The sequence below is a fragment of the Pongo pygmaeus genome, chromosome 9, assembly GCF_028885625.2.
Source record: "Pongo pygmaeus isolate AG05252 chromosome 9, NHGRI_mPonPyg2-v2.0_pri, whole genome shotgun sequence".
NCBI classification, from domain to species: Eukaryota; Metazoa; Chordata; class Mammalia; order Primates; family Hominidae; genus Pongo; species Pongo pygmaeus.
The window spans coordinates 90508129-90523395 of record NC_072382.2 but is presented as its reverse complement, the minus strand read 5'-3'; the positions used below and the strand labels follow the sequence as shown (position 1 = coordinate 90523395).

The 15267-nt window shown below is 35.3% G+C and overlaps 1 protein-coding gene across 9 annotated transcripts in view; it reads left to right on the top strand.

Moving 5' to 3' along the window:
• NOX4 (NADPH oxidase 4) overlaps nt 1-15267 on the top strand; it is a 168500-nt gene that overhangs the window by 44869 nt on the left and 108364 nt on the right. For 8 of the 9 annotated variants that reach the window (XM_063671315.1, XM_054439383.2, XM_054439384.2 and 5 more), the window contains 4 exons: nt 1645-1755; nt 3858-3942; nt 9127-9224; nt 12639-12666. In XM_063671315.1, the coding sequence (XP_063527385.1) occupies nt 1645-1755; nt 3858-3942; nt 9127-9224; nt 12639-12666 (322 nt within the window). The remainder of the gene's footprint in view (nt 1-1644; nt 1756-3857; nt 3943-9126; nt 9225-12638; nt 12667-15267) is intronic. The other variant, XM_054439385.2, reaches the window with a different exon arrangement.

The window sequence follows — 15267 nt, the reverse complement described above, 5'->3', positions numbered from 1 at the left end:
TTTATTCCATTATATTCTTCATTTGTTTTAGTATGAACATAATGTTTTCGGTGTGAACATATGAAGATAATGCTTTAAGTTAGCTATCACCAAATGAAAATGGTTCTCAAAAGAATGGATATATCCTCCTCCCAAGACATAGTCAAATATATGAATCTCAGTTTTTCAAGGCACTGTCTTATTTAAGATTGGTCATTTTCAATAACATGGATTATCTAGAGGATGTTATGCTAAGTGAAATAAGCCAGGCACAGAAAGACAAATACTGTATGATCTCACTTACATTTTGAATCTAAAAGAGTTGAAATCATAGAAGTAGAGAGTAGAATGGTGGTTACCAGAGGGTGGGGATGGGAGTGGACAGAGTGTACAAAGTTTCGATTAGAAGAAATAGGCCTGGTAATCAATTGCACAACAGGGTGACTATAGTTAATAATAGTGTATTGCATTTTTCAAAATAGCTAAGAGTGTATTTTAATTTTAATTTTTTATTTTTTGAGACAGAGTCTCACTCTTTCACCCAGGCTGTACTCCAGTGGCATGAACATGACTCACTGAAGCCTCAAGCTCCTGGGTTCAAGCAATTCTCCTGCCCTAGTCTCCAGAGTAACTTGGACCATGGGTGCATTACACCATGCCCGACTAAGAGTGGATTTTAAATATTCTCACCACATGGCATGCATCTGTAGTCCTAGCTACTCAGAAGGCTGAGGCAGGAGGATAGCTTGAACCTAGGAGGAAGGGGCTGCAGTGAGCCCTGATGGCACCACTGCACTCAGCCTGGGAGAAAAAGTGAGACCCTGCCTCAAAAAAATTAAAAAATAAATATAAATAAATATATTTACCACAAAGAAATGATAAGTGTTTTGGGGGATGGATATGTAGAATAGCTTGATTTGATCATTTCATGATGCATACATGTATTAAAACATCATATTTTACCCATACATATATACAATTATTATTTGTCAATTAAAAATAAAATAAAAATTTTAAAAAACATTAGAAAGAAGGTTAGAGACATAATCAGGGAAGTACAGAAAGCAATGAGTGCTTGTATACCAGTGGGTTCTCTCCTAGTTTCCGATCAGGGAAGAACTCTAGAAGAGTCGTGCTTACTATGTGACCAGAAAGATGAGTAGAGTTAGTGATAAGCAGAGCTTGCAGAAAAGCTGTGGTGTGTAAATGGGTGGGTTGTGTGGAGACTGAGAGTGTTCCAGAGAGAGAGAACACACAAGAAAAATGTCATTTAAAACTGTGACCTTATCGGTGAATAAAGGGTCCAACACCACATAAATGTGGAGGTGCAGTATATACAGAAACTCTTAAGGCTCTTAACAGCCAGAACAATGGGGTAGGGGCAGAACGAGAAATGGAGTTTCTGTGGAAACAGTGTTTTCAGGTGATTGTAACATTAGCATTAATGAGAGGAGTACTAAGTTTTGTGGCAGTGCAGAACAGAAAGAAGTCGTTCAAAGGGGGTTTTAGTGAGAGGAAAAGGGGAGACTATTCAAGGCTCTTGAAGGAGTTGGTATTTGGCATGATTCTTAAAAGAGCAATAGGGTGAGACCTGTAGCTTGTAGAGCCAGGACAAGGCTTTACTACTGTCCTTAACTGTGTGCTGACCTTGCCTTATTTGTTCAGCTAGGATTGTGTCTAAGCAGAGCCTCCGCATCTGTTCTTAACCTCAACTGCAGCCTTATTCTTTTACCGATGTGCCGAACACTCTTGGCTTACCTCCGAGGATCACAGAAGGTAAGAAAAAACAGTCCTACTTTCAAATTCCAGCATAAAAATCAAGTATAACAGTCGCATGTTAGTTTGTTTACTTTTCATAGTCTGACTTTTGGCTGGAGTGATTTCTTCTAAGATGATGGTAAAAGACATGTCACCTGCCAAGATGATCTGTGAGTTATTCTGCAACACCAGATAAGGGCAGAGGATAATAGTAATATTATTAACAGGGATTTCCAGCACTATGCTTAGTATTTCACATACATGCTGGAGAATTCTTACAGGGATTCTACAGTCAGGTATTGTTAGTTTCATTTCACACACAAGAAACCTCAGGCATAGAGGCTTTGAGTAACTTCGAGACTAGTGAATGACAGAGCTAAGGTCAATCTTAATTTGAGTTCTTTCCATTATGTCTTGTCTCATTGAGATTCTGTATTTTCACTTAGCTAAATCCAGGTGAGCAAACTAGAGTCCTTTAGATTCTGAGCAATACATGAAATGATTGCTGGTGTTAGCAACAACTTATCTCTGCTTAACACATATACTCACTTTGAAGTGTGTAATAGGCTTGAGAAACATGTCTTTTTTTATTATACTTTAAGTTCTAGGGTACATGTGCACAACATGCAGGTTTGTTACATATGTATACATGTGCCATGTTGGTGTGCTGCACCCATTAACTCATCATTTAACATTAGGTATATCTCCTAATGCTATCCCTCCCCCCTCCCCCCACCCCACAACAGGCCCTGGTGTGTGCTGTTCCCCATCCTGTGTCCAAGTGTTCTCATTGTTCAATTCCCACCTATGAGTGAGGACATGTGGTGTTTGGATTTTTGTCCTTGCAATAGTTTGCTGAGAATGATGGTTTCCAGCTTCATCCATGTCCCTACAAAGGACATGAACTCATCCTTTTTATGGCTGCATAGTATTCCATATATATGTGCCACATTTTCTTAATCCAGTCTATCATTGTTGGACATTTGGGTTGGTTCCAAGTCTTTACTATTGTGAATAGTGCCACAATAAACATACATGTGCAGATAAATATGTCTTGATTAAATAGTGATGTCAAGTGTTATATGTAGTGTTGTAAAATGAAGTATGTAAGAAAACAGAAAAACACTTAGTCATTCTGCTAAAACTTAACAAAAATTCTTTTTTGTCTTTGACTATTTTTGTGTATATGTGTGACGGTGTGTGTGTGTGCGTGTTGATTATTCTTCCCTAAGATTCACTAAGCAAAGCATCGCTGGATAGATATTGATGTTTTAAAAGGAATTGTTAACTTGAGATCACTTTGATGTTCTGTGAATTTAATGTGTGCAGATTTACTCTAGGAAAACTTCTCAACCCTTTCTACGTAATTATATTTAGAAACTCTTTCCTTTTAATGCAGTAATCTGTGAAAATAACTCTCTCTAGGTTGCCTACCATTTAAACTGCTAGGTTTTGATCCCTGTGGTTGGCTATTGGTTTGGCTTGGAGAAAGAGAAGATAAGTGGCAGGGAATGAAAAGTTCCCACCTAAGTCTCTCAGTATTTAATCACTCTTAAACATTTGCCCCAAGTGTGAAACAGTGATTCAAATGTGCTTGACATTTTATTTTGTTATAAGATCAAACAGGCATTTCAAACTATAGATGAGATTGCTTCATTTTAAAATAATCTTATTTTTTGACTGCAAAAGGATATCATATATATTTTAAAACTTAAACATTCCAGAAATATGCAAAATGATGGGAAAAAGTTTACCCTAATCTTATTTTGCCGGAACAACCACTGATGACAATTTGTGGTAAGTGCCTGCAGATACATTAACATCTAATGCCGTTAGTGTTGATCAATATAAGATCACCGTGTAGTTTTTTTGTAACTTTTTTTTAATCTAACAATGTGTCTTGAACATCTTTCTATATCAATAATATACACTTTTCACATATATTTTTTAATGGTTTAGGTGTTCCATTAACTAGATAGATCATAATTCATCTCACCAATTTTTTATTAATAGGCTTCCGCTATATTTAAAAAATTTTGACATAATGAACAATGCTATACTGAAAAACTTTTATCACATTTGTTGCATTATTTTTACCGTATTAAATGATTTTTGTTTAGGTTCCAAGCAGGAGAACCAGGAGATTGTTGGATAAAAGCAGAACATTCCATATTACCTGTGGTGTTACTATCTGTATTTTCTCAGGTGAGAAAGCCACACGATATTAAATAATTTGTTAGAATTACACATTTAAATGTAAACATTCCAGACATAATGCAGAATGATCAGAGAAAGTTTTCCCTAATCTTATTCTTCCAGAACAACCACTGATGACAATTTGGGGTAACTGCCTGCAGATATATTAACATATAATGTCATTAATGGTGAACAATGTAAGATCATCATGTGGTTTGTGTTTTAAACCACACGTAAAATTATACATGGAAAATGTGTGATTTTATTGTTCTGTATGTTATCTGCTGTCAGCAACTTAAGATTTTCTTATTACATAGCTTAGTAGTTCTTTTCCATGTTTTTAAAAAGGGTTGTCTACGGGGAGCTACAGAAAATGGATGTGTCTTATGATTTTTACATTATGATATCCAAAAGTTGGCCCCCAAGCTGATAATGACTATTTCCTGAAAGTAAGTAATTTCATTCCAGTAAGAAATACTGGAAGAAACCGACTAAAGTTTTCAAGCTTTGAAAGTGATGATATGATATGAGTTTAAATGCATGAACATTTTATTTTTTATTTGTTTGAAACAGGGCCTGGCGCTGTTGCCCAGGCTGGAGTGCAGTGGTACAGTCTTGGCTAACTGCAACCTCTACTTCCCAGGCTTAAGCCATCCTCCCACCTCAGCCTCCCGAGTAGCTGGGACTACAGGCGTGTGCCACCACGCCTGGCTAGTTTTTGTATTTTTTGTAGAGACGGGCTTTCACCATGTTGCCTAGGCTGATCTTGAACTTCTGGGCTCAAGCAATTTGCCTGCCTCAGCCTCCCAAAGCTCTGTGATTACAGGCGGGAGCCACTGTGTCTGGCCAAATGAATGAAAATTAGAATGTGAAATACTCATTAGTAGATTAGGATTCCATCCCAAATTATATGTAATCAATATTTCTTTGATATTAATATTTGGTAGAAAAACAAATGTCAAAATTTGTGAAGCTTTATCCTGCTCTTTTCCAAATTAAAAAATAAAGCAATGATCTTTGTGTTATTATAAGTCTTTTTAAAATACATTTTGATCCTGAGCTTTTAGATGATACTTTTCACATTTTTGGAACAGAAAGTAAGAAACATAGTGATGAAGTACATGGATTCGGAGGAGTCCATGCGTAGGTTCTATCCTCAGCTGCCCTTCTATTTTAATGTGTGATGTTACCTCTCTGATCCTCAATTTGCTGTTGTTGCTGTCGTTTTTAACTGTAAAATGGATTGACAGCAGGACTTACCTCATAGATTTAAGACTAAAATGAGAAAATAAATAGAAACTTTTAGAATAGAATTAGTAATTGTTATTTACATTTGCAAGGGTTAATTATTCCAGTGGCATAGCACCTGGTATTTTCACCTGGCCATTATTTGATGACATAGCTGTTTTGATAGTAGGGCCATTTTGACTAACAAATGTTTTGATACAGCTATTGCCAAGACATTATTATACTTTTAGCTTTGTAAAAAATTGCCAACCATTGTTGAAATGGATAACTTCATTGTTTTATCTCTGAATATCTTCCAATTTGTAGTCCCACCTCTGCAGGTGATAGATGGGGAAAGCCTCAGGGATAGGATTAGCAGTTCAGTGAGGATGAGATAAGGACCAAGGGTGTAGTAAGGGTTAGAGACAGATTAGGGAGAGGGAGAATGAAAGGTCAGAAATAGAGGAGGATCAGGAAACCAGCATATTCATAACTCAATTTGTTCTAAACTGTAATCATGTCTAAGTACTCTGTTCAGCTGGAGAGCAACAAAGCAACTGAGCTAGCATGAGCTTGTGTTCCAGAGGGTTTGCATTCTGCCAGTCGCTAGTGGTCTGACTTTGGCTACATTACCCTTCTTTACTTCAGTTTTCTTGTCTGTAAAATAGGGATGACTCTATCTACCACATTGTTTTGTTTTGAGAATCAAATGAGAAAATCTATGTAAAGTGCTTGGTTTAGCTGCTTCTTTGCTGCCTAAAATTAGAAGCCTAAATTCTTTTGACCTAAGAGATCCTTTAAAAAGGTGAATATATCCCTTAATTATGTATTTTCTATAGCTGTTACTTATGACTTTTTTTTCAGAGAAATTTGGAAAGAATAGTAATTCTTCTATAGATGACTTTGCATTTTTTAGCCATAGAGTATGTAGTTAATGTATAAGCTTTTAATTTAATATCAAAGGATTATTTTACTACACATTTGGGTATTGATGAAGCTATATGACACAGAGAGTTTTGTGTAAATAATATTTTATACCTGTGCCATAGTTGTGTCACACCTAGACACCCTTGGTTTTACTACTTTGGAAACTTGTCCTTGCTTGTTACTTAACTCATTTTAGCTTCCTGTCCATTTTTTTCTCTTAAAATTTTTTAAAGACTATTTTTCTGTAGGGCAGATTTAGGTTCACTGCAAAATTGAGAGGAAGATATAGAGAGTTTTCATATATCATTTGTCCTCATGCATGTATAGCCTCCCCCATTATCAACATCCCCTGCCAGAGTGGTACAATTTTTTACAATTGATAAATTTACATTAATTGACATATCATTATAACCTAAAGTCCATACTTTACATCAGGGTTCACACTTGATGCTATACATTCTATGGGTTTGCACAAATGTGTAATGACCTGTACCCACCATTATTGTATCATGCAGAATAGTTCATTGCCCTAAGAATACTCTGTGCTCTGCCTGTTTATCTTTCCTTTCCCACTAACGCCAGACAACCACTGATTTGTTTTTACCGTCTCCGTAATTCTGCCTTTTCTAGAATGTAATATAGTTGGAATCATGCAATATGTAGTCTTTTCACATTGGCTTCTTTCACTTAGTAATATGAATTTAAGTTTCCTTTGCATCTTTTCATGGCTTGAGAGTTCATCTTTTTATAGTGTAAATAATATTCCCTTATCTGGATGTACCACAGTTTTTTTTTTATCTATTCACCTATTAAAGACATGTTGGTTGCTTCCAGATTTTGACAATAATGAATGAAGCTGCTGTAAACATTAGTGTGCATGTTTTTGTGTGGGCATACATTTTTAGTTCCTTTGGGTAAATATCCAAGAGTGTGATTGCAAGATCATGTGGTAAGAGTATGTATAGTTTTTAAGAAACCACCAAACTCACTTCCAATGTGGCTGTACCATTTTTTGCATCCCCCACCTGCAATGAATGAGAGATTCTGTTGCTGTGCAATCTCACCAACATTTGGTGTTGTCAGTATTCTGGATTTTAGTCATTCTAATAGGTATGTAGTGGTAACTCGTCATTTTAATTTGCATTTCTCTGATGTTATATAATGTGGATCATCTTTTCGTGCTTGTTTGCCATCTGTATATCTTCTTTGGTAAGGTATCTATTAAGATCTTTGGGACATTTTTTAATTGGGTTGTTTATTTTCTTGTTATTGAATTTTAAGTGTTCTTTTTATATTTTGATAATAATCCCTTATCGATATGTCTTTTGCAAATGCTTTTTCCCAGTCTGTGGCTTATCTTCTCATGGTGTTCACAACGTCTTTTGCAGAGCTGAAATTTTAATTTTAATGAAGTCCAGCTTATTAATTGTTTCTTTCATGGATCATGTCTCTAACATTGTATCTAAAAAGCCATCACCAAAGCCAAGCTCATATAGACTTTTTCCCGTGTTTCCTTTGAGGAGTTTTATAGTTTTGCATTTTACATTTGGGTCTCTGATTCATTTTCAGTTAATTTTTGTGAAGGGTGTAAAGTCTATGACTAGATTTATTTGTTTAAATGTGAATGCTTCCTTGTTTCAGGTCCATTTGTGACAAAGGCATTTTCTTCTTTGTATGTCTTTTGCTCTTTTGCCAAAGATCAATTGACTGTATTAATGTGGGTGGATTTCTGGGCTATCTATTCTGTTCCATTAATCTATTTGTCTTTTCTTTTGCTAATATCATACATTCTTGATTACTATAACTTCATAATAAGTCCTGACTCTTCCCCCACCTCTAATTTGATTACTTGAAGGACCTTATAAATCCTTTAAATAACTTTCAGGCATTTTAGCATTCTAGTCCTCTCTCACTTTCATTATTATTTTTGTGTGTGTGTGAGTAACTTAGAACTCTAAGCCCTCTACATCTCATATTATGGGTTGTGGGAAATTATAGAGTTTTCTAGATTCCAGGTTATGTCTTCTTTTGAACCATTGTACTACACATATTGTGAACTGTAATGGTGTACTAAGCAATTTCAGATCACTTATCTCATTAGGCCTTTCATTTCTGTCACCATCATTTTACAGAGAAGTAAATTAAGGCCCCTGAAAGGCAAATGATATGGCCAAGATCACAAATTTTCCAGCGAGTTACCTGTTGTATTTCCAATACATTAAAATGTGGTGTTAATTCACACCTTATTTTGCCTACAAGCAAAGCTTGAGCAAGCGGGAGGGTGTGATGGGACCGTGCACATCTCGCTTTCTCCTTCCTTACCCAACCTCCGCAAAATAATTTTTATTACCCTAGCTTTGCCAAAATGAGTTCATCTTCACATCTCTAGTAATTTCCTAACACTGCTATTGTTTATGTGAGCTCTAAGTCAGTCGAGCCCTTTGTTTATTGTGATTATTGTTTCCTGAATTTTGTCCCATGAAGTGATTCCCAACACTTTTTCTGTTGAGTTAAGAATGTTATGATTTAAATCTGTGGATTGTGAAAAATTTCTACTAGTTGAAAGTCTTTCCATGGCCTATAATTTACCTTATGGAGTAGGGAAGTATGCAAGATATGTATTAATAGCAGATTTGGAACTATGGAAGAGGTGAAAGATGTGGAATACCTAAAATATCAGGGAGGTGCTCAAGTAAATAAATACCCATATCATTAGACGCATATTTATGTAAGAGTGTGTGTGTGTGTGTGTGTGTGTGTGTGTGTGTATTAGGGGGAGGGTGTGTGTGTGTGTGTGTGTGTGTGTTTCTCTTATCCCTGACTTACTAGGGTTGTTTCATTACAGCCTTTGAAAATTTGGTAAACTATCTATAGTTCAGTTTTTTGTGTCTTAAAACTTCACCTTTCAATGTAATATTTCATTGCCCACATAGCTGTCAAAGTTTGACCCTGTATTTACTTAGGGAGAGGAAGAACTGAGTCTTTGACATAGAGCATATATGAAAATCCCACTAACTTGCCCCTGGTGTGATTCTGTAGGCGTGCATGTGGCTGCCCATCTGGTGAATGCCCTCAACTTCTCAGTGAATTACAGTGAAGATTTTGTTGAACTGAATGCAGCAAGATACCGAGATGAGGTGGGTGGTCTCTGTCTTCCCATTTTTCTTTCACTTGTCATGAGATGACTAATGAGGGTCTGTGATTTTTCCCTGAAAATTTGTACCTTACTGCTCGTTTTGAGTGCTTTTAAAATGCAGTTGTCAAGTTGAGTTTCATTCCTTTTCAACAGAAAATATAAGTAATTACTATTTCATAGTCTCTCCTGCTAAAAGTGGGAGTTTGTAGAATGTCTACTTTTTTATATTGCAATGTTCAGATGGTTGCCACTCAGGTCTGCCTCTGACTCCCAGCAGTTTTTGTCTAATTCCTGTCATTCAGCTGAGAGTGTCGACAGTGCCGTTACAGGGTAAAAATACTTTATAACTCACATACTGGGTTTTGGGGAAAAGGGAAGAAAAGTAGACTGATTATTTGTGAATCTTGGGCAAATCAATTTATTTGACTTAAAAAATGTTAGTGAGTTTTCATGATTCATTCATTTAAAAACATTCCTCGAATTAAGTGATGTTGAATTCAATTCTGTAGCAGGCAATATCTGACATAGAGTGCTTTTCTCCATGTGAAGCCATCCATGAAATGAAATTATATGTGCAACGTGCAGGCCAGAGCCTGATGAACAGCACATGCTCAGCCAGTTAGGTCTCTGTTGGTTGATGCTTTCATACAGTCCTCAGGCTGCCTTTGCTTCACAATGCCAAGATTACATTAAAAACAAACTGTTCTGTCCCATTTAATCAGCATCCCCCCACCCTCATTTTCCTGTTCTGCAGACTAAGTTTGGTAGTGACTTGTTAACATTTTTTCCCATCTTCCCCACTCCTTTTTCTCCTCCACATATCACCAGAGATTTCTAGGTTTAATACTGTTGTGATCATGTGTTTGACCTCCCTCTCAAAACAAAACTGAGGAAAAAGTAACAACAAATTCAGAAACAAATCACAAAACCAAAATACCCAGCAACTTTTGATATAGCCCTTGTCTCTACTGGTAATTTAAAAAATACCAACATGATCTAATTGGTCTTGGATGGGAGGCAGGCAATGATAATTTGTAAAAGTTTACCAGGCTTGTAGAGTGCATCCAGCACTGAGAACCACTGAAAAATTTCAGCTCCTTAGCAGGCCAGTGACAACTCTTGACGTGTAATTTCAGACCCAGCCTCCACTTCTGCCCATCTCACTTCCACCTGCTTCCCTTTCTCCAGCTGCCCTCTGCTCAAATCACTAGCTACTTGTTTCCTGCCCCAGTTACAACATTTTCTTTGTTTCTCTTTTCCTTCTTTTCTTCTCTTTTCAGAATTCATGTCTTTAATAACTTTAATGGTTTTCTCATTTTAATGGAATAAACTTTTGCTTAAGTTCCAATATTTTTAGTGATTTCAAGATTTTCAGTTATTTATTTTCTTTGAAACGTTATACATGCTCAATATAAAATATTTTAAAACTCCCAAGTAAACGAAGTTAAAAGTGAAAGCTTCTCCTCCAAAACAAGCCACAGTTTATTATGTTTTTTTCTGATATTTTGAGTGGCATTTTATGATATATATTCCTTGGCAATTTACTTGTTTCCATAAATATGCTTTTATAGCTTATTGTATCAACATATCCTAATCTATCTCATTCTCTCCATATGACTATGCCATAATTTGTTTTTAGTCTTTTTCTTATTCAGACATTTAGGTTGATTCTAAGGTTTTGTTACGAACCACACTCCAGTAAATGTATTTCTTTGTCCACTTCTACACAGATCTGTAGTTGCAGAATTTTGGTTTAAAAGGTTGCACATTTTTAGTTTTGATGGACAGTGCCAAATTCCTTTTTAAGAAGTCTTCTCCTGTTTTCACGCTTCTAACTAATATTAGAATGCCTATTTCTACAACTCATTTCTGGGGTTTTTTTTTCCCAATCTAAGGGATGAAAATGGCAACTCAATGTTTTAAGTTAGTATTTCCCCTGCCTTTATTTCTTCTTGTATTGCTTCTTTCATGTCTCTCTTTACGCTTTTTTCCCACTTTTTAATAAATATGTATTTAGCATCTAACAGGTACAAGGCAATGCATTAGATGTAGATGAAAATAAGTGTATATATACTTATGTATTTAAATATTATGTAAATAAATATATATGGCATATCTATTATATATAGATTATATTTTATATATTGGTATATTTATATATAGATTATATATATATATATATTTAATCAACACATATGCTATTTTGTGAAGCACTTTTGAAAAAGATGGTTTTGTGCCATATACCCTCTTGTTCTTCTTTTATGCTTTTACTCTGCATGGAAGGACTCACCCTCCAGCTTGTGACTGCTGCACTTTCTTGATAGCCCAGTTAAATCTGCCTCATCTTGCCACTGTGAAAACATCTCTCACTGTCATGTATCATTTTCTTTCTCTAGCAAGATTAATTGTTCCATCTTCTGGGTTTTCTTAGGTATTTATTCCCATTTCTACTCTTACCACTTTGTTCAGCCCATATTACATTTTTATGGGTTGTTTATATATTCAGTTTCCTTAGATCATCCTATAGCCATGTTTCTAATAGTTGGAATAGAAGTCAATTGAATTAAGCCAGGTGAGGAGCTATTCCTAAGCAAGTGGTCCTTATTCAAAGACCCCAAATGACACTGTATCAATTGTTTCCTTCTTAGTACATAGTCAGGCCTGACCCCAGATTCAATGGAGGCACACAGAAAGGAATTCAAAAGCTTGTGAAATATTAAGCACCATGGGGATAAAAAATAAATCTTCAAATCTAGTGGGGATTGGTTTTCCAGAAGGTAGAAGGGTGCAGACTATAACCATTACAGCATAAGAGATGTAGTTTAAACGAAATAATACAATATTATAACAATATTAATGTTTCATATTTCCAAGTAGCAGAAACTGATCTTTATTTGAGTATCTTCACCACTTTTCACTATATTTGAAGCACAGAAAGCTCTCAATTAGTCTTCTTCGTACTGAGCTTATAATGTGCAAATCCTCTACATATTTTATTGGTTTTTAATTCTGTCTTCACATCTTGTGATGCAGTTTCACAGTTTTGGTAGACAGAGTGTATAATAATACTTTAACATCATGGCTAAGATACTGAGTTTCAAAATGGTCAAAGATGGGCTTAAAACCAGTGCCACTAGCTTGCGGGTAACCATTAAGAATAATTTCTAGGCCTTTTGAGTCATCCAGTATTTTGCCTCAGATGGATAGATTTCTCTGAATTGGGTTTTTACTTGTTGTAATCTCCTCTAGCATTGTGAAAATGTTATGAAACTTAATCGAGTCTTTCTCACTTCTGTTGGATGAACAGTATTTTACATGACAAATAATGTGGTTTGTAGATCCTGCATACTCTTTATAGAATTATGTATCATCAGTACTTTAGTTTTTAATCATTTATTTTTTTTCTTTTTTTCAGGATCCTAGAAAACTTCTCTTCACAACTGGTAAGTTGTTATTCTTAGCCTTTTCTTTAGGTTTAGGAACATCTGTAAAAGTAGGCATTGTAGAGCTGGGCGCGGTGGCTCATGCCTGTAATCCCAGCACTTTGGGAGGCCGAGGAGGGCGGATCACCTGAGGTCAGGAGCTCGAAACCAGCCTGATCAACATGATGAAACCCCATCTCTACTAAAAATACAAAAAATTAGCCGGGCATGATGGGTGGCAAGTGCCTGTAATCCCAGCTACTTAGGAGGCTGAGGCAGGAGAATCACTTGAACCCAGGAGGCAGAAATTGCAGTGAGGTGAGATTGCGCCACTGCACCCCAGCCTGGGCATGACAGAGTGAGACTCCGTCTAAAAAATTAAAATTAGAAAAAAAAAAATACTAAGCATTATCAAATTACACAACAATTAGATATATGTTACAAATATAACATATGGACAATTTGCATATAAGAATAAATATTTGGAGTTAAAGGATAAGGTTGCAATGAGAACAGAGACAATGCAAACATTGGGGTGTGAATAAATGGAGAGTAAAAATAAGCAAATACATTTCACTGTTGTATATTCTTCTAAACAAAACAATGTAACCGCATTCTTATTGAGGGCCTGCTTTGTGCCTGCTGCTGTGGCAAGTGCTGTAGGAGATAATGCATGTTTAACAGGCTCCTGCCCTCAATGTATTGGAAAGGAACACCAAGCACTGTGGGTATCCATGGAGTTCTTATAATTCAGTAATTTAGTGCAACTTTCTATAATCTTAAAATATACAACAAAGAGGAGAAATAGTCATTAAAATAAGTTATTTCTTTGAAATGTGTCTTCTATTTCATTTGTAATTTATTTTTTCTTTTCAAGCTTATTGTCCATGAAATCTCAGTCTAGACTATTAATTTGTTAAAGCACGTTTGAACATCTCAAAATTTCCCCTGATGTTAAACAATTTTTACTAAAAGTCTTCTTTTTCCCAACCTTAGATTTATAAAGATGAAAGAAGAAAGATGCATTTGGGGAATTTTTAGCACATATTTCAGGAACAAGGATGATTGCATAGTTGAGGTGCTCTATCATAAATTGTTGGGTGTAATACCCAATTAAGTATTGGAATTGCACATGGGACTGAGGCACATTACCCTGGCAAATGCATTGTTTTTCTTTTGAATCAATTTTATGATGAAACATCACAATAATTCTAGTGCTTTCCTCATCCATGTCACAGCTATATATTTAGATTTATAAGATACATTTTACTTTTGTCTATAGATTTATAATACTTGCCACTTGCAAAGTATTTCACAGTTTTCTCTTTAGGAACACAATTTAGTTTTGCTTTCAGCTTTGCTCATTGAAAACATATTTTCATTTAGGCCTGAAGAATTGGATGAGAACAAAAAGTACAGAAAAGCAAAACCTTATGTATGAACCAATGTATTTTTTGGTTTACTGTTAACTCATTTAAGAGAGAGAAACAAAAGCTTTGTTTAATATTATTTTCTAAAACATAAAATTTAATTGAAGCCTTGGAACCTTTAAAATGCTTTGAAAAGTTTAGTTTACAAAGACACAAAGAGATTTGTTATGTGACTAAGATATCACATTAAGGCACTAATATTATTATACTATTATTAGTAGTAGTATTACTATTAGCACTATTATTATTATACTAATATTACGAATATTATATTAATTATATATATTATATATTATATATTATTATATTATATATAATATATAGTATATAGTATATATTATATACTATATATACTGTATATATTGTATACTATATATTAATATAGTATATATACTATATATAATTATTATATGTTATATATTATTATATATAGTAATAATAATATATTACTATATTATACTAATATACTAATAATACTAATATTATTTTACTAATAACTAATACTTCTTATAAGCAGGTAATCTCACTACCTAGCATGCAACCCCATCATCCTATGTACTTTCCCAGAGGTCCCCATGAGTGGTGTTGAACTTAGTAAAGAAGACACTTAATACAGATTTCCTGGGTCTACCTTAGTGTGTCTCTGGGAGAGACTTGGCAAAGTGTTTTGCTAACCTTCCCAGGTACCTCGGGAGCTGCTGTTCTGTCACTACTGAACATCTCATCATACTCTTGAGCATACCGTCTCGCTACTACTTGCCTTTTGTATTAGGTATTTATTGTAAGTAACCGAGAGATAATTTAAAGTATGTGAGAGGATGTGCACAGGTTATGTATAAGTACTTGAGCATTCTCAAACTTTGGTGTCTGTGAGGGGTCCTGGAACCAATCGCATGGATATTGAAGGATGACTGTAAAAACACTTTGTTGTAGAATAGTTTATTTCCTTACGTATACTGTCTTTTCCACTTGTAGGTGAGCTTCTCTTGGGTTGGGAAGGGCTGCTTCTAGAGTATGCAGGGTCCTAGGTAAACATTTTTTTATGGCCTCTGGCAATAAAAACAATTTGAATCACCCAATTCAGCAAATTAGCACCATTTTGGTGGCCCATTCTCACATAATTTCAAGAAAAGAAATACTATGCTGGCCAGCAGGAGGCATCCACTTCCCAGGTCATCAGCCTGGAACTGGG